The sequence below is a fragment of the Lipophrys pholis genome, assembly GCF_963383615.2.
Source record: "Lipophrys pholis genome assembly, chromosome: 20".
NCBI lineage: Eukaryota > Metazoa > Chordata > Actinopteri > Blenniiformes > Blenniidae > Lipophrys > Lipophrys pholis.
In genome coordinates this window covers 7286274-7310104 of record NC_137648.1, presented here as the reverse complement: position 1 = coordinate 7310104, position 23831 = coordinate 7286274, and the positions used below count along the sequence as shown (strand labels likewise).

The window sequence follows — 23831 nt, the reverse complement described above, 5'->3', positions numbered from 1 at the left end:
ATATTTATAGCCCCAATGTACATGTTTTGTGTATTTATGGGATCCAACTAACAGCCTGGCCAATAAGATAAATCTAAATGCATGAGGGCTTTTGAAAACCTGGATTTCTCCCAAACGTGTGTTGCAAAGTAATGATTATTCTAAATATTCGGCTCAGACTGGCTCCATTCAAGCAATAACTGCAGTTCTCAACTGTATCTATACATCTATAGGGAAAATAATATTTCCGTTTGAAAGAAATCCCCCAAAAAAGCCGTCTGTGAAAACACATTTTTTTTATGTTTTGTTTTTCAGGGATCAGTAAAAATCACTAACAAAACTGAAATGCAATACAGAAATTGGAGTGCATTCACCATACAACAAGTTTGTATCAGATAAGTCATTTAATCCCACTGCTCACCAAATTTACAAGTGGGACTTTGTGCAAGCGTTGCAACACTATATCAAATAAGCTATCCAATAAAGGCACCAGTTAATCTCTGATAAACAATCATATGCCAATTTTGCTTTGTTTGATCAGTCTGATGTCACAAAAATATTAAGTTATATTAATCCATGAAAAAAGTACTCTCAGTATTGGATAGAATAAATAATGCAGCTGCAGTCATCTGAGTGTAGAAAAATAGAAATACTGACAGGAAAATAGGGATCTGGTTGTTATAATAGATTAGATTAGATTTACCATTGATTTAAATATCATCTCACATGGGGGACACCTGATTTACAAATTGCACTTGTACAAATATTAACACGTAGGCATCTTTGAGCAATGGAACGTAATAAATCTTTTTGGTTACCAAGTTTGCTCAAATAAAACAAACAAGCAAGACAGCAGTCCATGAATGTACCATAAAATCAGAATAACTGTTATATTGCAAGTTGTGAACTCTATCAGGCAATACTTCTTCTTGAGGTTTGTGCCGGAAACGTGAAAACGTGGGCAAAAGCTTCACAAGTACTGGCCCAGGTGACGTGACTGGGTCCTACAGAGGAGCTGATACAGCAGAAAATGAAAAAAACATAATCCCAACATCAGAAAAAGTTGGGAGGGCTGAGCTGAAGCTTACCTTTAAAGTTCCCACGTCTCACTCTCACTCACTAACTGCAATATGTGCTGGAGAAAAAAAGCCATGTCAGTTACTGAGTCCCACCTTGATACTGGTGGGACTTGTAGGGATCCGTCAGAAAACTGTTAGTGCCTCCTTCCTGAGCGTACATGATTCTGCCTGATCTGCATCTACATTGAAACCATCATATTTGTATATAAATAAGGAAAACAAAGCTTCATCCACAATTTAGAAATGAATCAACTGCGATTAAATGAAATTCTGCTTCCAAAGAGTAACTGGATTGTCACGTTCTCAATCAAATGTGCTCAAGAAACTAGAAAGTAAACGGTAAGTGAAGGGTTACCTATAACTCTAGACAGGTGAAGATCTTTGTGATTAATACCTGGTAATGTGTTTGAAATAATAATATACGTTATACCCAACAACCATCAAATTGTGCAGCCTCTTAAAAAAAATTTAAAAAAGGAAATGTTATAACCTGTTACTGAAATGTGTACTGAGTTCATGAAATAAAGAGATAAGCGCAGTGGAAACAAGCACACCGTTCATGTGAACCACAGTGTCGATCAAACCATAATTGGCAGGTGGCCTTAAGTTACTGTCTTCGTGATTAATGTGAAGTGTTCTGAAAAGGCGTTTGCCACTTGGGAGTGCAACATGTCCAGCTCGTGATTTGTGTCGGCAGCAGGTTTGAGTCTGAGAGGCCGTCTACATGAGTCCACAGCAAGGCTCCTTATTGTTGGCCTGCTCCTCTTCCGGGGCTCGGAGTTTCAGTAGCGGAGGATCTCCGCTGGCTGGCGTGAAGTACACCTGGCTGGGGGCGACCGCCTGCTCCGCCACGGGCGTGGTTTGGATCTCCGGCTCAGGCGGAGCGGCCGTCCCCTCGGCAGCCGCGACAGGAGACTCCTCTTCTAAAGGGGGAGGCAGCGGCGGCGCAGGTGCAGGGTATTTATTGAGCTTAGCAGCCGCCCGCTGCCGTTTCAGGTCGGCCAGGGTGTGGTGGGATTTCTCCCGGGTCATACTGTCTGCTCCCTCTGCCTCGGCTCCTGTTGCAGGGCTGAGCTGGTAGGAGGCGCTGCGCTCCATGAGACCTCCGCCGCTCCACTGCTCTCCGGGTACTGAAGACGCCAGAGATACGGAGGTCTCGCCGTTCCCGAGGCTGGACACAATCTTTCTGTCTGCAGCCTCCAATTCTTCTGAACGCGACGCTGATGTAGCGCCAGCGACCTGCAGCACGAGGAGAAAAGTCAAAGACACACAAGCCGAATCAGGACACGCCATGAAAACTGTGACAAAGAATTCAAATAAAGAGCGAGAAAGAAGGAGTTAAGAAGGAGTTTACTCACCATAGTGGCATGCTGGTGCAGCTCGTTGTCAGTTTGTCGGTCTTCGTCATCGTCCTGTGGCTCAGGCTGTCGGCCTCGCTCCTGCCACACCATGGCCTCTTTGTGGTGCTCGCGGCGGTACAGACTGGAGCGCTCGTTGACACTAACACGACGCACCACCTTGCTGTACAGGCAAACCAGAGAAAGGGTGGAGGGAATGGAGGACACAGGTAAACATGACACCAGTCCAACTCCTGAGCAGATATTTCTGCCCCGTGGTTCCTCTGAGCTCTTCCTCACCCTCTGCTTCCGGTGCTGGATGCTCGTCTCTGCAGCGTGCCCGTCTGCCGGTCCTGGCTCTTCATGATGGCATCATGTTTATGCTTCAAGTCCATCAGTTTGGCTCTGACCTCCTCATCCATGCACACATCTGAGCAGCACCAGGAACAAAAGTCAGTCATTTAAATGTATTTTCTAGTAGGGACGGTTGAAATAAACACTCGTCTCACCTAGAGGTGTCTCATCGAGGACAGACTTTGAGTTCAGACTGGCTCCGTGGCCCACCAACAGTTCAACCATTTGAACCTATGATTTAAAAAAACCAAAAACAAACTGTTAATAGATAATCATACATAAGAGGCATGACTTTTGTAATGACTGCAGTACTAACCTGTCCCCAGCAGGAGGCAGCATGTAGTGGAGTCCATCCATCAGAGTCTTTCGCCTCAACCTGAGCTCTGTTCTCTAATAACAGCTCTGCTACAGACGAGTATCCATTGGCTGATGCAATATGGAGCTGAGAAGAGTTTGACACAGACAAAACCAGACTGAAGAATCGAGTCAGCAAAGTGGTGCATTTCACATCGTTTTGTAAAAATAAGTGGAACTTTGTATTTCTTTTCAAAAATATCAACTAAGATTTTACTGTTGGAGAGTACAATATTGTTAATACTCCCTCACTTTATCTTAAGTTTTTTCATTTTCTATTTGTATGTGTTCTTGTCTCTCACCAGCGTAGTTCCATTATTGTCCTGTGCGTTTAAGTCTTTCCCGTTCTGAATCAGAGCCTGAATGTCGGCCAGCATGGCGGTCTCTTTAGCTGCTCTGCATTCATCGATACGGTCCTGAGTTATTCCTGCACAAGGAAACACACAAAGTGAAAGAACCGACGTTACGAGTGAACAAACACATGGCTGGTAGGCCGTCGTAGGCCAGTTGATAGCTCTCTGGGTCAGTGGTTAGCATTGCTCTTAAAGTCTGTGTTGGAATATAGAGTTTGCATACTCCGCCTGTGTTTTCATCTTTTTGAACAGTATGGATTTCCCCCTACAGTTTCAATGCATGCAGGTCAGGTCGATTTGTGACTAATCACTAGCTGCAAGTGTAATATCATCATGGAGTAACCTCCAGCCATCAGGTCCTCACTTGTGTTACAACAGAAAAGGAAGATGATCTTGAAAACATTTTTGTTGACCTGCCACATAAAGGAAAATTAAACTTTTTATAACTATTAATGAAACTAACACACTTTTCATCAAGTCCGTAACAGATTAGATTCATCTTACTGACCCTGTTCAGCCATAACCATCTCTAGCAGCTCCAGGGTGGCCTCATCCTCACAGAGGTCATAGGGCATGTTACCGTCTGCATTTACAGCGAGCAGGTCAGCTCCACTGAAGGCAAACATACACCCAAATGTAAAGAAGCAGGCATTCATCCATGTTTCCATATGCAAAGAGAACTATGTTACAGTGGAACATTATAATGCATAAAGCAGTCTGTTCAGACTCACACTGCTGACATACTTACTACGACTACTTGTTGACATACCATTTTCATAAAAAGGTCCCTGTTTAAGCTGTAATCTACAGAATAATATCCATTCTACATGAATGGAAAAATGAAGCAGAACATACCAAACAAAATTTAAGACAATTTTTTGTAATAGAACAACCTTTATAACTCAATATTATTTTATATCCCTACCCTTGGACAACATTTTAAAACACATTTCACAGGTCCGCTCACGCTTGAATGAGGAGCTGCACCAGTCCGGTGTGTCCACAGGTGGCAGCAGCGTGCAGCGGTGTCCACAGCTCGCTGTCACAGGCGTTCACACAGGCACCAGCATCGAGCAGGCACTGCACAATCTCCACAAAGTCATCGATGCAGCACTGGGAGGAGAGCAGTCACATGTGCATTTGAATAATAATTACAGGCATGACACAGAACAGGTTTAGGCAAATAATGCACAAGCAGAAATGATTAATACGCTGGCTTAAGAAATAGTTTGGCTCAACCCTTTGCTGTGCAAACACCAAGTTTTCCAAAGGTGAGAGCAGCGTCATCTGCTTTCATAAAGAGTTCTCTGTGGCAACAACCACTCCACTCATGAGCACTTGGAATCAGAAATAAACAGGACAGAAAGCAAGAAAAAATGTCAGGAAATCCCTGTTTAACCTGAATGGCAAATGCAGTGTTTTATACTTGAATTTTTAAAGTTCAAACCAACAAAACAGTGACCTTTTTTATCGTACCTTCTTTTAAGTTTGTAATCATCTAGAAGAGGTATGTAAGCTTTAGAGAGTCGCCTTCACTCAATTACTGACCCTCAAATTGCCACTGGGAGAGATAAATCCACACAAGATAAGTTCAGGTTCAGTCACAATAAAAACAAATAGCTGAAGCTTTGAATGCACTCACAGGGCACCGGAGATGACCTAAAAGTCATGAGGGGCAATCACAAACTGATATATCTAAAGCAGTTCGTCTATCACCTCCTGAGAAGTGCCAGTTCTGTATATTCACTGTCTAATTCATGCTCAACATAGATCTATTTGTTTAGCACTTGCATCCAGAGTAGAAAGTCTGGGTGGAGTTAATTTGCTTTTATTGAATACAATTTACATTTGGGACAGACTACAGTGCTATTGTGAGACAACTGAATGAGAAACACCATGTACAAAATAAAAGCATGACAGCTGAGCAACCAATTTGCTTATTTTGTGAGTGAAGAGACATTAGTGTTAAATAAGACCTCCATCAGCATTCAGTTTCCAATAGCCATATCTTTAGCTTGGCTGTGCATTGCAGTTAACACAACAGACAGTTTGCACAGTCAGAGGCCAGTGACAGACGACATCTTTGCCACTGCACTTCCCTGACGAGTGTGTGTACCTGATGCAGGGCCGTCAGTCCATCCTCGTTGACTAGATCTGGGCTGACGCCACCGTTAAGCAGCTGCCTCACTAGAAAAACAACAAGCATACACAGCATTATGACACACTAGCTACACAGAGTCTCGTCCATATAAATATTAAAACACCTTCGTACACACCCTCTACATAAAGACAACAAATGATATCAAATTCATGACTGGAACAAAGACAGTGGACAATGAAAAGATTCAGAGCTATAAATAGCCCTAACCCTGCAGTGGACAATGCAGCTCCCGACTGAGAATACAATGACCAGCTTATTACAGCCTGTGACAAATCCAGAATAAATTATTGATGCATTGCTTACTAACAATTGTTGGTTTTCCAGAGCCATGTTGGAGGAAAATGATACGCAAGCAACACAACTACAAATAGGTGAGAAGAAGCAGTGTTAGGGTTCCGGGACAAGACATTAGTTTGTCAAAGCATCGATAATATATTAACATTTAATGCTCTAAACCGACCAGCAGGGTAGGGGATTTGAAACACTTACTCATAAAGTTTACTTCTAAACAGGTAGACCCCAGCAAAGGGCATAAACCAATCAAAGTTCTTCAAATTCTGCCGAATTTGGCTGAATAATGAAGACCTAAAGTAATTACCCTATTAGCCCTCTAAACAAACCCCCAGATCCAAAAAACACACAAATAAGAACAGAATACTGGACATCAACTTCAGTTATTTCAATTAACGTTCAAGCAATCAAATTCATTCGAAACATAAAGCAAGAAAACCCACGAAATAAAAACAAAACACACAGTTGAAACTAAATGATTTTCTTTTCCAGTTTATCACAATTATCAACAAAATTCAATTCCAAGTTAAAGTTCTAAGACTTTGCCCTGAGTTTGCATGAATATGTGTACGTCAGTCTTAAACAGCTTATAATGATACTTCCAGCTATCCATCCACGGATCTTTTATGCTGCTTCATACAGCTCAAGGTGACGAGCTGACCCTAGGTGACTGTGAGTGAAGGCAGAGTCACATTCACAACTGTGAGCAGATCAGTAATTGGCCTCAAAGGAACTTCTTGTTTTTGGTGTGTGGGAGGAAGATTGTGGAGAAAACCAATGTACATGCCTCCCCTGGACTCCAATAGGTGACATTCTCACTGTGAGCATATCAGTACCTACCCTCGTCCACGTCATTGCGGGCCGCTGCATCCAGCAGGGTGATGGTGTTGGGGAATGTCACTTTGGTCGTGCGTGGCTTTTTCTTGTCAGCTTTGGCCCGGGACCCCCGCGCTGCATCCTTCTCCATCTGTGCCCAGGCCTTCAGCTGCTGTGCGCGGCGCTTCTGGGCGTGCTTCAGCCGTTCTGTGGCGCTCAAACGCCCTACGGTCGCCATCTCGGCGAGCAGCTCGCTGTGATCCGATGCCATGCCACCCAAACAAGAGCGCCTCCTACAGTGGCTTTGGTCTTATATTCCCCTCAGTTTCACTTTGTTTGTGAAGGCATTAAAACGATCAAAGTTTCCAAATGTTTTATGAGCCTCAATTTTACCCTTGGGAGACTCCGTTCCTTCTAAACAGGCCTACATTACGGCTGCAAAAATACAATTCTGCCGTTCTGCCGCAGCAATCCTCCTGCTGAAAAAAACGAAACAAAAAAACATCCAAACTGTTTGGAAACAAAAAAGAAAAAACGTTGCCGTTCCGTTAGGTGACGGATATTTCCATGATTTCAGAGGAAAGAAAAAACACACAATTGATACAAGGTCTCTTTCCCATCTTTCACAGAAAAAACTCTTTATCGTGAAGTGAAACGACAATAGAGTGGCGTCCAAAACGCAAGAATCCAAAATGAAGAATTCCACCAGATGTCAGTCATGGCTTCCATTTCAGCTGTGGGGAGTTGGTGATCCACAGGAGAAGACAGTCAAAGAAAGAACGTGGAAGTTAAACTGCTTTCCAGGTTAGATCAGCTGTTTGAACTTTAATCCATACTGCTGGTGATTGTGCACTGCTGACCAAAAGGTAAATATTTGAGAATCCATATGTGGAGGTGAGCAATAAATCCACAACACACAGAGACAAAACGCTCAGTGACAACATGAAGAGGCATCCACAAGATCCAAGTAAGGCCTTCTTTGATTAATATGAATATAGTCAGAATTGAAATATTCCTCGGCAGTAGATGGAGAACATTGTCAACGTGTTGCTGTTTGTGGGGCTGCTGCTGTTATTGTTGTTGTTAGTGGACTCCTTGATTATTCCTCAGAAGCATGGAGCCTGGAATGAAGGTTTCAGTGACTCGCTCTTCAGCACCATAGATTTACGTCTGTAAACAGAGAAAGAGAAAATGTGAGTGCTGTGTTACCGTATAATGTACGCAGGCTGCCCTCCCGATCCTGTTATCTTTAACCCCTGAGCTCCTTCCCCCTACTCCCTCCTCTCCCACTCCTCTCCTGAAGGAAACTTGAGAAGGTGGGACGCTTTTCATTAATGATTGACACACCTTGCAGCCCAGCATGGACTTCGCCGACGTTGGGGTACCCACAGGGTGAAGTTGAGGGAGGGGTGATGTTTAGACGTGATCGAATAGTGAGCGTGTCGCATGTTTCAGTGCAAGTTCTCACCGTGGCAACCTCGGTTAGCGAGATCGCTCTCATTACCTTTCGTTAACTTCCAATGCCGGGTTACACGGCTCACACACACTTGGCTCTTTCCAGGCTGCTCATACATTATTTAGGCATGGGCCTGTGAGCGCTGAGAGGACAGTCAACTAGAGGCACTCAGTGAGATAGAGACAGTGACTGACAAGACAGCAGACCCTCGGCCAGAGAGTCGATAACCAGTGCAGGGAGGGTGTGTGGTGGGGAGACCACAGCTTCGGACCATCAACAACAACTTATGTATTTTGTTACAATATCTAAACACACCTAAAAACCCTTCTATCATAAAACTTCATCACTCTTTCTGTAAATGGTATTTTTATAAAGCACTTTTCCATATGAATATTGTAGCTAATTGGTTATTGTCAATGTATATACTGATCTACTCATTATTTTATTCTATTTCCTGTCAATTTATTACTATTCTCTGTTCGATCATTGCTGTTAACATTCTACCTAGGATTAATGGTAAATGGACTTCACTTATTAAGCACCTTTTAACTGCGTGAGCAGTCCCAAAGCGCTTTACACTGCGAATCAAACTCACACATTCACAAACCAATGACAGCTGCTACCATGCAAGGCGCTGTCAATCCATTGGACGCAATTTGTGGTTCAGCGTCTTGCTCAAGGACACTTTGGCATGTGGACAGGTGGAGATGGGAATCGAACCCGCAACTTTCCGATTGGGAGGTGACCGCGCCACCAACCAACCACCAACCCAAGATACACTAAATAAAGTATTTTCTGCTCTATTCTACAATGCATGCAATACGCACACTTTGCCTTCATTTTCAAGGCAGCAGCTTTATCTTTTGAGTTTGTGTCGTTCATACTGAAGGACAAAGCTTTACCCATCGTCACTATGTCGAAATATTACAAACAAAATCAGGACCGGACTGATGCAGAGCTGGAACAACAGCTTATTAAAACTGTACAACACACTGCTGTTTGAGAACAGATATATTCACAGTGGAAATAGTTTTCATTTGGCACCTTCGGGAAAACTCATCAAAAACCCCGTCTCCAAGGCCAACATAGAACTTGACGATAAAATAACTTGTGAGCTTCCCGACTACAATCTGGTGGAAGATTAAAATTGTCAAACTATCAGCATGTAATGATTAGCCATAAGCAGCTTGAGCTGCTGCAGCAGGTTGGCGGCCTTCAGACACTGAAGCATTCATGTGCAAGTGACTGCAGCTGAGCCCACACACCTAATGACACCCTGCAAAGATCAGCCACCACATCCAACATATACACACTGCTAGTTTGTAAAAAAGGAGCCACATTGCTCTCGTGACAGAGTCACATCTCTCGAAAAGCTGTGAACAATAAATAAAATGTGTACCACAGCACCCTCTGTATTTAACGTTTTTCTAAATAATAAAAACACTATGTGCTTCAAGAGTACATTTTATTAGTAGAAGATCAACATGGCTAACTAAAGCGCACAGGTCTTCAGAGCTGGGGCCTCTTCTTAAACACAGGGTCTTACACCAGGCCAACTAAAGGCTTAGGTTAATACTTTCAGCCTTGGGGAGAGACGGACTTTTATCATTTGTTCCTGCTTTGCATTCCTACTATTTTTAGGGTAACTAACCTCTCGCCCTTTGTTACAAGCCACAATGTAAGGATTTCCTTAGACTGAAGTAACAACTTAACACTTCCAAATAGACTGGCATGTCATCACATGGAAAAGTCACTCAAACAAATAAACACATACAACCACAGACCCTGGACGTGCACAGATGTTTAAAGTTTAACAGGCCAACGATCACAGGACAACTTCAATAAATATGCTGGACAAGCAACACACTATAAATACATGTTCATATCAACTGGAAAAAATACAATATTTATCAAAAATGTTACAACTTGTGATTTAGTAGAAAAATTCAGGTTTGGTCCGAGTTGCTCACCACAATCGAGAATTGAAAATGGGGACATGTTTGTGGCATTTTAAGAGGCTTTACGAGAAGAAAAGATTGGAGGAACGAGAGAAATCTCCACAAGAACTTGACTGCTGTATTAGTGGGATAATTCCAGACACAATCTGGAAGATCAGTGGAATAAAGATTAAAGCAAAATGCTCAGAATGAACATTTCTGATTTATTTATTTTTTAATCTAGACCACTTGCTTAACTTGCATAGCTTTAATTTGATGACCAAATCCAGAGGCAATGACGTTATACATGAACATGCATTTTGTTTGTTTGGAGTAATAATGTTGTCCAGTGTTGTGAAAACTAGGGCTCACGTGATCAAATGTTCCAGTGGCCATATTGTAACTTTCTGTGGTTTAAATACTCAGAGCTATATTTTAGGAAGTAATCGAACACTTGCAAAAGGCACAACAACCCAGAGGCCAACATTGGTCAAAAGAAGATGAATAATATCACTCTCCTGCAATATATTTTAGAGACACAATCACACGGACGTAGGATGATGTTTGCTGATTGGCTGTGTTGGCAGCGCGAGCCAGACAACTCAAATCTCAGCCAAAGCCAATCAGCACAGGGTATCAGGGGAAAGGAGCTGAGGCAGAGAACCAGACACGATACTGTTGAGCTTGGCTAATCCAGGGACACAAACAAGAACAACATCATCTATCAAGTCCACACAGTGCTGCATGTCCAGACCTTTGATACTGACAGGACCAATTTGACTTCCTGAGTTTACATGTCATGTGTACTTTTATTGCACAGTATGGGGGGAGGGAATAAAACACACTAGATTGCGACTGGAAGATGGTATGCTCTATATATATATATATATATATATATATTACACAAATGCATTTATACTTTGCATTAAAAACATTCAAAGTGATGTTCAATCACTTTGGTCGGGGAAGTAGAGGAAAAACAAGCATAAGACCCTAACGTTATGGAGTAGAACAGTACTTCACTGCTGTACCTATTGAGCACAAATGAAGGTTGGTGTATTGTAAGTAGTGTTGGAATAGAAATATTAAATCAATGTTATTTTTTCTGATACTTCCTCGTGTATGTACACTATGGACATTACAGGAACAAAACTAAAAACACTTTATCCAATCCATTATGGGAGAAGACAGGGTACAGCCAGTCCATCTCAGACACACAGAGCCAATGTAGAATCACCAATTAGCCTCAAATGCATGTTTCTGACTGAGAGGAAACTGGAGTATCTGGAGAAAACCCACACACGCACAGTGACGAAGAAACGCTGCAAAGAACTGAACTTGAATCGAAGATATTTTCTCCGTGTGAGCTGAGAGCGCTACCCACTGCATGGTGGACATAAAATGATTACAGCTCTAAAGACCGCAACTCAAACAAACACTTTCTATAAATGGCACCATGCAGAGCAGCGCAGTGATCCCAAAATGAATTGATGGCAACAAGGCAAGTTGAGTGTGTGTATTCATGCGACCTGCTGGTTCACACCCACACTGAGCTCAGGATTCTTACATAGTACACGTGTAGATCAGTCAATACTCCTCCCTCCTCTTTGTGTAAACCAATACCATGTAAAAAGTCAAGAGCGGCCAAGATTCTGTTTTTGGTAAAGTTTACTTTGACTTAACTATAGCCTCTCTGTTCAGTATTTGTTTGAGAGCACTAAAGTGGAGACAGCTGTGAAAGTAGCCTAGATGATAGTTTGGACTGACCAAAAGCAGAATGTTTGGCAACAAAGAAATATTTATATAAATATATATTTCTTTTTAATTCAGGGTCCTTGCAGGGTGAGAGTCCTATCTATGCCGAAGAGGCAAACAGCTGATTCACTAACCAGCAGTGACCTCGGTTAACATCCAATATCACTTCGCTTCTTGAGACTGATTCCTAATTCGAATCATGACTGATGAATAGCCATCCTCCTCATGACGGTAGAAAGAAGATTTTCTGCCTCATGCTTAGTAGTTAATTTAGTCAGGATGGAAAAGTACTCATCTCCCCTCTAAATATATTTTTTCCAAGCAATGCAAACAACTAAAACCAACTAGCCTGACATATGAGTGTAATCATAAATAAATACAGTTGAGGTGAACGCGACTCAATAGAAACACAAGAAAGATCATTATTTCTCTGTGGTCTTACCTGTGTGCCTCCTTACACAACATTTGAGAGCCTGTGGCATCCCGTCAATGCTGCAGCTCCATAAACATGCGTTTTATTAGCCGTTCCTTTTGCCTCAGATACATTAAACTCCTTCTAAAATGGAGAACAAGGAATGTGTTGGTTGCAAGACTGTAAAAAAGCTTGTGATTCTCTGAGTCAGACATCCCAGACTGTCGAGGAAATACAAGGTGGAATTACTGATACTCTCCTAAGTCTTGAAAATCGTACAAACAGAAATACAACTTATATTTTATTCATTTGGGGGGAAAAAAGTACCTGAGTCAATCTGACATTTTTAGTCTTCAGACTTCTTTTCCATGTAATGACGTAACAGGAAGGGCAGTCTTCAACCGCTGAGGAACACACACTTTCATTCAACAGGAGGAATGAATAGAGTACTATGAAAACACACACACACACACACACACACACACACACACACACACACACACACACACACACACACACACACACACACACACACACACACACACACACACACACACACACACACACACACACACACACACACACACACACACACACACACACACACACACACACACACACACACACACACACACACACACACACACACACACACACACACACGGTGGTACCTAAGCATAACAACCTGTGGCTGAAGTTAGAAGTATACAAAAGAGAATACATTCAACTTGATGCTGGAAGCAGCGACAGACAGCAGTTGTGTGCAGCCACCAGCGCAGTGTGTCATTTCATTTTGACACGTTGTACGTTCTAGAACCATTCAATGAAATAAACAATGCTGAGTCAATGTGACTTGATGCCTCAGGAATGATCCCGACTGTACTCTGAAACCCTGCCAAGTGACCTACACAGCCTGCCAAATAGTCAGGCGGGTTGTTTTGGTCAGTGATTCCCAACCTAGGGCCCAGAACCCAATATGAAGGGCTGCCAGGTGTTAAAGAAGGGCTTTACCTGCTCTGAAAGTTGTCAAAATTAGATTTACACATGTCAAAGTAAACCATAAAAAGAGGGGAGCTAATAGAGCTCATGGAGGCCTGATTGTTTTGTGTTATAGTGATGACAAACTCATCAAACTCAGGGTGTCCCGGAGAAGGAAGACATTACAAACATGAAGAAGGACTTCCTGGACCAGGATGGCTCACCCCTGTTCAACAATCTAAATAAGAACTGGGAAACTGTTATTTTGAAGTCTCCAGCTTTGGTTTGAGGCCGAGGCTTCACTGTAAGGTTTTGTTAAATCAGACATTGGAGAGGGACATTTTAGCTTTTCTTCAAGGCAGTGACAGTCAATGAACTGAACAGCGGTTGGTTTTCTGTACTTCAATCATATAAAATCAAACACTTTCTGGCGATAGTTTGTAGACCAGACAAACCAAGACATAAGCAGGGCTTTGTTTGAATCATTAACCTCAGTAGAGGAAATAGGTGTAGGTACAGGCTTTTAATGAAGACCAGCAGGAGCGTGGCTACAAACGAGAAAGAGAGGAGGATCTACAATAAGCCTTATCATGTGTAAAGGTTTGAGCTGCTCCATGTAATCACTTAGAAATCTCAATAATTCTGCCAAGCAGCCGAGAGAGAGACAGAGAGAGAGAGAGAGAAAGGGAGAGAGACATTGCTTGATGAAGGGAGATATGAAATATTTGGTGTCATGACAAAAATATACAAAGCATTGCTGCGTTTTCTGGAACACAGGATATGGAGTGGGAAGAAGGATGTGGACAAAAGAATGTGAATGAGATAAAGTAGAATTTGAGGAGGAGGAAGGACGGTGAGGAGACAAACTAACAAGGCTACTTTGACGACCCTGGCTTATCCTATAGCAGAAAGTAAGACTGTGTGAAACGTGCACAGACGTGGAGAGAAACACAAGCATGCTGGATCGTTACCCAGTGCTCACAGAACAAGATGTAAATGGCATCTCGCTGCAGAATGTCTCAGGCATGTTGGTAAAGAAATGCGGGAGGAAAAATATCAGGGGGTTCAAGAACTCTTTGAGCAACAGAAAACAGAAAATGAGTTGAGCTTGACCGATCTGGTTTCTTGGAATTTACTTATCGTTTGTAGTATATACAAATACAATTTACCCAATTTCTATACAAACAATAAACAATTTTTATTCTCAGCCTCAATCCTAAAAGTATCCAGATACTACAGATACTATGGCAAACCAGCAGCTGAATAATTTGTGTCAAAAGGCAAGATAATTATTTCAGCCACACAGAGGACTTTAAGATTGAAAATGTGACATTCAAAATGATCAATCGTGCTTTATCTGACACACACACACACACACACACACACACACACACACACACACACACACACACACACACACACACACACACACACACACACACACACACACACACACACACACACACACACACACACACCGATGTGTCATGCGTAATAGATCTCTTTCAAAAGCCATAAATCGGCCATTAAACTGCACTGTTGTACAAAACAATTAAGCTGGATACAAAAGAAATCCCTCAAAGAATGACTAAAGTTACTTTTTCATACACTGAAAACATGTCAGATAAAATCCCAAAGTATTTTATTAAATAAACATTTTCTGACAAACAAAAAGCTTGAATCCTTTTTTTTTTTTTTTAATAAAGTAAAGGGAATACTGGTGAAACACTGATACTGTGCAACCTGGATCAGCTGTAAGGTAATGTTTAGAACAACAACAATCTCCATTCTAGCTGAATAGAACAGTCGCATAATGAATTGAATGGGACCTGGTGGACATTGAACTGTGAGCAACAGTCATTCATATAAACAGCACATGTAGCCACAGGTAGCATAATCTCTCACCTTATAAGGCAAAGTTCACAGAAAAACTAAAAAAAAAAAACCACCCTTTATATTATCGCTTTGGCAGGCGAGAACATGAAATAAGCAAAAGGAAAACTTTAGCAGCTTGAGTGAGATTAGCTAACTCACGAGCGGTTCAACAGGTGGATTTAGTCCGACAGCAGGGAAGCAGCTCGTTTAATCTACCCGACTTCATTCATCACTCTCCGGTCGGGACAGAGCGAAACGTCTGGCGAGTTCATCCCGACCTGGCGACTCGATCCCGGTTAAAAATGCGAAGAAACACCTGCGGGGCGGCTGCCATTGAAGTGGCGCGAGCGTTACCTTTTAGCCTCAGGTTAGCTTCCGGCCGCGGCGCTGATTACCAGCCGGAGCTGGAAGGTAAAGCGACTCGACGCGGCGGGTGTGGGAGAAACGGGACGACGGAACCGAGCTCAACCGCGGGGAGGAGAGGGAACGGCGAGGAAGTTACCTGGCGGGTGTGCTGCTGTCAGCGGCAGGTCCCGTGCAGGTCTGCGGTGAAACTGAATGAGGCTCCTGCTCCGGCTCCAGCTCCGGCCCGCCCTCAAGGGAAATGCTTCACCATAACAACCGGTCCGGACCTGCGCCCTCCTACCGGCAGAGAGGCTCCTGCTCTTGCTCTTGCTCTTGCTCCTGCTCCGGTCAGCCCTCCGGGGAAATGCTTCACCATAACAACCGGATCTGCGCCTTCTCCTCCCCGCAGACAAGCTCCAGCAGGGGGCGCCAAAGCCCACCCGCTGAAAGCGCTTCCACATACAGCGGGAATTGTTTGATGTTCATTTACTTTATTTCAACGTTTATTATCCAGATTTGTGCCTTATGTTATTTTAAAATGTTTTTAACCATTTAAAAGTAATTTCATGTTTTGTTGTCCTCCTGCATGTTGCTTCAAATTCAAACTAATAAAGCACTGTTTGTCTCTCTTGATTGTGGTCAGTGGTTGGAAGCACTTTATGAACAACAAAAACAATTTACATATTCGAACATAAATTGACACAGATATAGATAGATAGATATTGGTATAATAAGTATCAAAGCTATAAAACTATTTTGATAATTTTGATGATGATGTGGACAGAAATATTCAGAAACATTAAATTACAAAGTTAATTTTAAATGAAGTTCGGCCAGAAAGTAATTAAATGTAAATTGAGTCACTCCATTATTATTGGTTCTACTCCTGTTTTCCTCAACGCTTGAGGAAGCTTGCAGTGCTTCTTGGTGCAAAGCTACTCATCACACTTTGTCCTGATCTCTTTTGATGCAAATGTGCAGATTTCTTGATGACATGAGCATGCAACTACAATTAATCAACTCAAAGTCAGGTCATTTAAGAAGATGGATCTTTTTTTTCCCTCATACAAGATATTTTCCATAGTTGCTCCACAGATAACTCCAGATCTAAAGCACATTAGAATCTAGTTGCTGTATATTGTGACACATTCAACTAATCTGATTGTACTATGTTTTTTTTTTTTTTTTAAGGTTTTGATTGTGCTCTAAACAGTTTCCACAATGCCGTACAGACTTTATTATGTATGGATGTTCACCATCCCACAACCAAATATCAATTAATCAAAGTTGACTGACCACAATATTGGATGATTGTAAAATAACTCAGCACAAAACACTCCCGGCAGCTTCAGAATTGGCTGCTAATGAATGAAAACAGATAGACAAGCCACAATCCTGTGATCTGCCAACCCCTGCTGTGGCCGTGCTGTGATACTCTGCAGAGACACAGAAGGAAAACGATCAGGAAAACAGCTTGGGAGAAAACCCTATTGTTAGTATTTTTTCATCACTGGGAATAGATACTGTTATTGCATTCGGAATTTAGAAACATGTGCATCAAAATGTTACTGAATTATTATTATTTTTTTAATAGAAAGTTCTTGTAGCATTAGAGCTGCAACAAGACTATTGACATTTCATTCACTTTGTGTCACAGAGGCACCTTCATCCAAGCATTAGGATTTATGACAGGACAGCTTAGTAAGGATTTGTCCACACACAATCAGCCGATGTGAAGTTCCTCATCCCAGACACCATCCTATTCATGTCACTTCCCATTCTTTTCAGGCATGCCTCACTAATCCATTCAAAACCTATTAAGTGGCACTCCAGCAGACAGGAAGATACTGATTTACAGTTTCTATTAGAGTCTGCAAACGCGTGCTTCATTATGAATAGTAATGTGGTCTAAACATGATACATAATGAGCAAAGTTTGTCACATTTGTTAATTGTCCACCTTGCAAATAAAAGTAAAATAAACCTTTGTCACTAGTTTATGAATCCCAATTGGGCAAGTTAATCTTCCCAGTGAGGTTCTGTTGAAACCACCAGAGGGGGCAGACTCTCTTTGCGATCAGGGTGACTGACAGAAACACGGAGAGAAGAGAATCAATGGAAGAAACAGCAGCAGGTGAGTTCCTGAGAGTTGTTAAAGTCATTGTTTGATATTTGGTGTCAAACATATCGCCCACGAAAAGCCTAACTGCACATGGATGTAGTAAGATTTTTTCCCCCCATACGCATTGCAGCATTCTTGTTGATTTTCGTTTCATCATGAACAACTTTGTCAACAGCTTTTGATTCAAATTGCCAATTGTTTATTTGTGTTACTGTGAAGAAACAAGTATCACTGAAAAGTAAACGTTTTAAAGTGGAATATGCACACAGGAACATTAATTGCAACTTGAAAACAAGGGGGGCCAACTGCAGTTATATATAAAATAACCCATTTTAAATTCTATGGAAGCAAACGCTGTGTCATTATCTTATCTAATGTAACATGGCCATCGGTGTGAAAAAGGCTGGCCAACCTGACACATTAAACCCCAGTGTCAGAGAGTTAAAACTGCAAAATCCAAGTTATGTTGATTCTTGGTAGCTTGTTGCATGAGTCTCTTTCGAGGTAGCCTGCTTCCAGCACCTAGGTGAAACATGATCGCTCATGTTTAAGGTGTGAATGTCCTGCCATCTATAACACTTGGAAGCGCCAGAAAACCCGCAAATGGTGTTGGATGCTCCCCCTGGTATTTGTTCACATGCAAAGCAGTCTCGATGGGAAGGAGCGGTCTCCAGCTTGCCTGTGGGGGTCCTTCTAATCCAACTTGTTTTCACTGTCTTGCTGGGAAGCAAGACTATGCACATTAGCACTACATTAAGTTGAACAAAAGAGATACATTCCCGAAACTCAACCCTTCGACTCTGAATGGGATATGTGACCCCGCCGTGCAACACCTCCAACTGCCAAAGAAAATTACGTATTTTTTTAAATGGTCATTTCTACAACGTATTAGCGACTGAAATTTCTATTTTTAAAACGGAGGCGGGATTTATTATTAAGCTCTGTAGGTTAAATATGAATAAATTGCGCCAAACTCCGCTCACATTCACAATTTCAATAAGTCAACAATAATCACATTTATTAAATTGTCTGTATTCGACACTTTAGTTCATAAACTGTCAAAACTCTGCCACTTTTATGTTTGTATATTAGCCAGTGTTTATGTATATTGCACATCAGAAACAGTTGATTGTAAGCTCAATGAAAAGTACTCATTCCCTCATACTCAGCGCACCTCCCCCACAACGTTTGAGTTAGGTTTGTCAGTCTCAGATTAGGTATTTAATGTGGAATAAAGCTAATACTTTATAGTATCATAATTAAAAAATCTGGAATAGTGCCGAATGTAATTTCAGTGTGTTGTCCATTCGAGATGATTTGCTTTTAAGTGTGCGTAAATCCTCTCCGCTCTGGTTTTGAAACCATTTTCAGATACCCTAGTGTTAATCTGAAGTGTTGATATTATCGTGAGTACTTTATAGGTTTGCAGTCTGTTTCTCTGCAGTCATGGTAATCAAACCCACCCTAGCCCCCCAGGGCGAAAAGGCGATCTGGGTACAGATAACGCCTCATTCTTGCCTCGATTACGCAGCGGGTTTTACATGAAACTGTTAATTGTTTGCTCTTCAAATAGTGAGGCTGGAGCCAGTGGTCTGCTGGAAGTTAAAGACCAACTCTTTCACTTCCCTCCCCCCTTTCCGTGCTCCTGTCCGACCCTGCAGGCTGACCGTACAGCCCACCTCCTTTGGATGATCAACATGACAAAGCATCGGCCGGACTAGAGCATCTTGGCACCACCCGCTTTGCTCCTCCTTGGAGAACATCACAACCATCAACTTGACTTCCACAGAAATGTGCGGCAGAGCTCTCCTCTCGGCGGCGTAGCGCGCAGCCCACCAGCCCCGCATCGGCCGCACCACCCGGCTGCAGATGGCTCCTCAGCAGCTGCCGCGCGCGGAGAAGCTCTTGGAGCGCATGGAGAACGTCCACGGAGGCGCAGGATATATGTCGAGTGCCACATCACCTGGGGCTCCATACGCAAATGGTGACGATGCCTGCACTAAACAGGAGTCGATAACCCGGGACATGTGTAGCAGTCGGCCGGAGAAGAGTAACTCCGGTGGTGGAAAGAAGAAAAACTACCAGCGGTATCCAAAACCACCGTACTCCTATCTTGCAATGATCGCAATGGTCATCCAAAGGTCTCCACAGAAAAAACTAACATTATCTGAGGTAATTCTGAAATCACGTTGTTTTGTTGGCATGTAGACTTACAATAGTTGTTATTGTTAGATAAACGTAACATATTTTATTTTACGCACGACAAATGCTGAAAATCCCCACGTTTTCGATGTGCTTTATTTAATCTGCAAAATAAGGCATTCTAAACGTCTTGCATGAAAAACATGCAACGCATTCCTTTAAGCTTCTTTGTACAGCACTGACTAGTCACTTTTTTGTCACAGTTGGGTGACCACTGCTCTACCATTCCTGGCTTTGTTTGATAAGGTTGCAGTGAAACCAGACTCTGGTCTGCATCAGGAGCAGTGATAAGATACAGTACATACTGGAAAAACATTTCATTTGTCTTCTCTGTGGGAATGCCACAATGTTGCATCCTGGGAATGTCTTGATAGGGATTGAGATTTTATTCAGGATATGTGGAAATCTACTAGTGTGTGTTTAAAAGTATATTAATACATGGAACTATTAAAATCAGTGTGAATTTATTAAGGAACATGTGTAAACGTATATCCTGTCGGATCACATTTCTCTATACTGTATATGTTTGCTTTATTTCTAGATCCTCAAGGAGATCAGTACCCTCTTTCCATTTTTCGAAGGAAACTACAAAGGCTGGCGGGATTCTGTGAGGCACAACCTCTCATCTTATGACTGCTTTGTTAAGGTTTGTATGGTGAAACTGATTTAAACAGATGAGACTCTAAAGTCAATAGTTTACCTGGTAGAAAGTCTTTTTGTCTTATTTCTCATCCATGTTAATGTATTTGTAAAACATTACTGGTGCTGTGACATTGTTTTGAAGTTGTGCCCTCATCTCTTTATAGGTGCTAAAGGACCCATGTAAACCTCAGGGAAAAGGCAATTTCTGGACCGTGGAGCTGAACCGTGTTCCTCTGGAGCTCCTCAAGAGGCAGAACACTGCTGTCTCTCGCCGGGATGAGACAATCTTTGCTCAGGATCTAGCCCCTTATATCATGCAAGGACACAAGCTGGAATCAGAGTGGCCCCATGCTCCTGTAACCTCCCACCAACCCGAGCCTCCTGGAAACCCTTCCCCGACACAAGAAGATCCAGCCCAACCTAAGCTGGACTCGTCCTTTGCCATTGAATCTCTTCTACACAGTCTGCAGCCAGCTGGTGCCTCAGAGGATGTGGACCAGGCAAGTAGGAATTGCAGACTTGAGATGGAGCCCCCGCGGCCCTCACCGTCCCTGCGAGCAGGTTATGCCTCGTCTGGTCACAGTGCCTCTGCTAGCTCTGCAAGCCCCGCCTCATCCTCTTCCTCTGATGAAGAGTGGAAAGGTACTTCCGTGCCCGGAAAGCGTGTTTCTCCTGAAGGTGAAGCCCGGTCCGGTGGTTATGAAGATTACATGCAGCCACTTCACAAAGCAGCAAGACGTGAAGCAGCTGCACCTCCTTGGGAGCTCCCGACCTCTTATGCAAAATATGCTCCACCCAATGCCGTTGCCCCACCCAGCATGCGGTTCAGTGGAGGTCCTATAATGGCGCTGCATAGCGGACTACCCCTATACGGGTATAGTAGGTCTCCTGTCACATCTGGTCACTTTATAGGCCACAGTTATTGGCCCATCTTCCCCAGCAGGCCAGTTGCTGTCCAAGGGCCTCCTCTTCTCATGGACCTCGACAACTTGTTGCAATCGGTACCTCCAAACAAGAGCGTCTTTGACGCTTTGGTGCCAGCCAATCAGAGCGCCTATCATCCACCACCCGGTCAGTATGCCTTTCAGAACGGGGGTCCTCTGAATAAATACCATCAATACTGACGGACTCTGAAGTACGTCACTCAAACACAGACGACTGCTTTAGCTGCATTGACACTCAACTCAGTTTACACCCCCCCCCCCAAAAAAAACATGCAAAACTGTCTCGATTGCAAATTCAGGGTTGTTAATGTTTGCTTTTTTTAAGTGACGCATTCTGTCTATCATAAAATTGTGGCGTATTACATGGTTTCATGGGAGCACACCACCTCAAATACTATGCGACAAAACTAATATCTACCTCAGCCTTTTAATGAAATCATGTCTATATCCACAATCTCTTTGCACTGTCAGTGCTGTTTGCACTGTATATTATTTTTATTGACACGAATGTGCTTTTGAATGTTTTCTACCTGCTGCGACAGTTGAATGTATCGTTTGTACAACTGTGTGTGACCAGCCCCAATGATGGTGCACACAGTCAGTTTAAGCCTCAGTATTAAGTGTTTTGCAGTATTTTCTGCCAACCTAAACTGTGATTTCAGACTTGAAGGTATATAGGGTGGCAATACTTGAAAAAAAATGTGTAAATCCAATATTTTGATTTTGTGAAGCGACACCTGTGTTTTCTATTTGCATACCGTTTCTAAATGGAATTATTTGTGGCAGCTTATGATGAATCACTGGACATTTTTATTTTACTCTGTTAATATTAACTTAATCATACAGACAGAAAGTGCACAGGATTCTTCGTATGTCTGGGAGTTTGAAGGCATGTGAGACAACCTACTACTGTACAACAACTAACATCTACCTCAACATGTTCCCGGGACTTTGCACTGCTGGATGTTTGCACTATTTCCTTGTACTCAACTTTCAAACGAGACTGCCTGAAAGCAGTGGAGTTGTTTTGTCGGTCCTCGGTCATTGCATTTGTGTGTACAGCACAGAAAGAGTATGCATTAAAGTGCTGCCTATTTTGACCTGGATATTAAATGTAAATCGATGGAAAGACCAGACAGGTTAATCTTTTTGTTTTGTGTGTCAAAATGTGTCTTTCACCTGAAAACCTCAGCTTCATTTGGCCTGTTTGCAGCCTTCTGTAATGTGATTCAGGGCAGACACACAGAAGAGAGAGTGAAGAAACACGAGGCCTCTTCATTACCGCGGAGCTTTCCGGTGGAATTGTTTTTATGCAGGCCGAAGACATTTACAACCGAATGTCATGACACTTTCCTGAAAGGCCTGTTTTGTCATTCATGAGTCTTATCTCCACAGTCGGGTTTTGCATAAAAGGTAAAAGGTCTGATATAAGTAGCAGTATCGAAGTGTGAAAGGAAAAAAAAAATGCAGCTCATATGAAAAAGAAAAACTCAGATTATTGAAACACTGTCAATTAAAACTACGTGCTGTTTATTTGTATAAAATTGCTTTTCTTGATCTTTTGGAAACTACTGAAAAATTGTACTACCCGAGTTAGTTTTCTACATTTGAACTTAATTACAAGTAAAGATACTTTCTTTTTAGATAGTACTTCATTAAAAGTATCACTAAAATATAATAGTGTAGCATTGTAAAAAATAATTTTCATTCCACTTTTTTAAAAAGGTAATATAAAACATCTACATTATTTCTCTGATAAATTATAGGAACATTTAAATGTGATATTTAAAAAAAAAAGTAGACAAAGCTAAAATTTTTGAGGGTAAGTATAATGGGCTAAACATTGCCAGATCAAAAGGTTAGAAAATATATCTTAAACTGTAGGTGTACATATAGTAACCAGTAACATTATATAGTGTAATAAAGTATGAGCATAATAAGCTACTTAAAAATACTCTTAAAAACTATCAGTACTCAAAAATACAACTTGGTCACAGTAATGTGAGAAGATGTTTTTGATTTCTGCTAAAGGGGTCTTGTACACATCTGTACAAATGCAGCTTGCAGATGATAAAGGAAAGTATTTGGTCGAAATGCTTGGAAAGATTTGGATTGCGGGAAGCAGTACAGGTTTCAAACATTCCTCGAAGGATATATAGTTTTATCACAGGAGTTGTGATCCATAAAGAAGGTTCCTATCTTTGATCCAGGGCCCATACACAGACACGGCTGATTTCCATCACCCAGTCCAGCTGCCGTCGGCCTCCTGCTGCTTCTCCCGCCGTGGCTGCTATCTCTTTATCTGCTGCCTGGGCATGCCTGCACTCCCTCAGCGTCCTTCCTGCTCAGTCTGTGGCCACTCCAGACCCAAAGTAGGGAAGGGCAGGAGGGAAACTGCTTTACATGAGGAGGCTTGTCGCCTCCCCCACTTTCTCCCAAA

The 23831-nt window shown here is 42.3% G+C and overlaps 2 protein-coding genes across 2 annotated transcripts; one reads left to right on the top strand and one right to left on the bottom strand.

The window, feature by feature from the left end:
• Positions 1 to 257: 257 nt before the first annotated feature.
• ppp1r16a (protein phosphatase 1, regulatory subunit 16A) lies at positions 258 to 15787 on the bottom strand. The gene is made up of 11 exons (XM_080489386.1): positions 15640 to 15787; positions 6749 to 7894; positions 5573 to 5643; positions 4424 to 4569; positions 3965 to 4068; positions 3406 to 3530; positions 3066 to 3191; positions 2905 to 2980; positions 2696 to 2825; positions 2417 to 2579; positions 258 to 2297 (listed from the first exon to the last, which is right to left on the bottom strand). The coding sequence occupies exons 2-11, from the start codon at positions 6993 to 6995 to the stop codon at positions 1779 to 1781; spliced, it is 1707 nt and encodes a 568-aa protein (XP_080345512.1). The 5' UTR covers positions 6996 to 7894; positions 15640 to 15787; the 3' UTR covers positions 258 to 1778.
• Positions 15788 to 19472: 3685 nt separating this feature from the next.
• On the top strand, positions 19473 to 21571 carry foxh1 (forkhead box H1; the record flags this gene model as incomplete). Its single annotated transcript, XM_080489942.1, has 3 exons — positions 19473 to 19775; positions 20347 to 20451; positions 20612 to 21571. The coding sequence occupies 3 exons, from the start codon at positions 19473 to 19475 to the stop codon at positions 21569 to 21571; spliced, it is 1368 nt and encodes a 455-aa protein (XP_080346068.1).
• Positions 21572 to 23831: the final 2260 nt, after the last annotated feature.

Bases quoted from the DNA above. Each gene is read 5' to 3' on its own strand.
- ppp1r16a (XM_080489386.1), bottom strand. From the start codon at position 6,995: ATGGCATCGGATCACAGCGAGCTGCTCGCCGAGATGGCGACCGTAGGG. The intron at 5,644-6,748 runs GTAGGTACTGAT...TTGTTTTTCTAG, and splicing joins CCGCAATGACGTGGACGAGG to TGAGGCAGCTGCTTAACGGT. The intron at 2,826-2,904 runs GTGAGACGAGTG...GGTGCTGCTCAG, and splicing joins CCTCGATGAGACACCTCTAG to ATGTGTGCATGGATGAGGAG.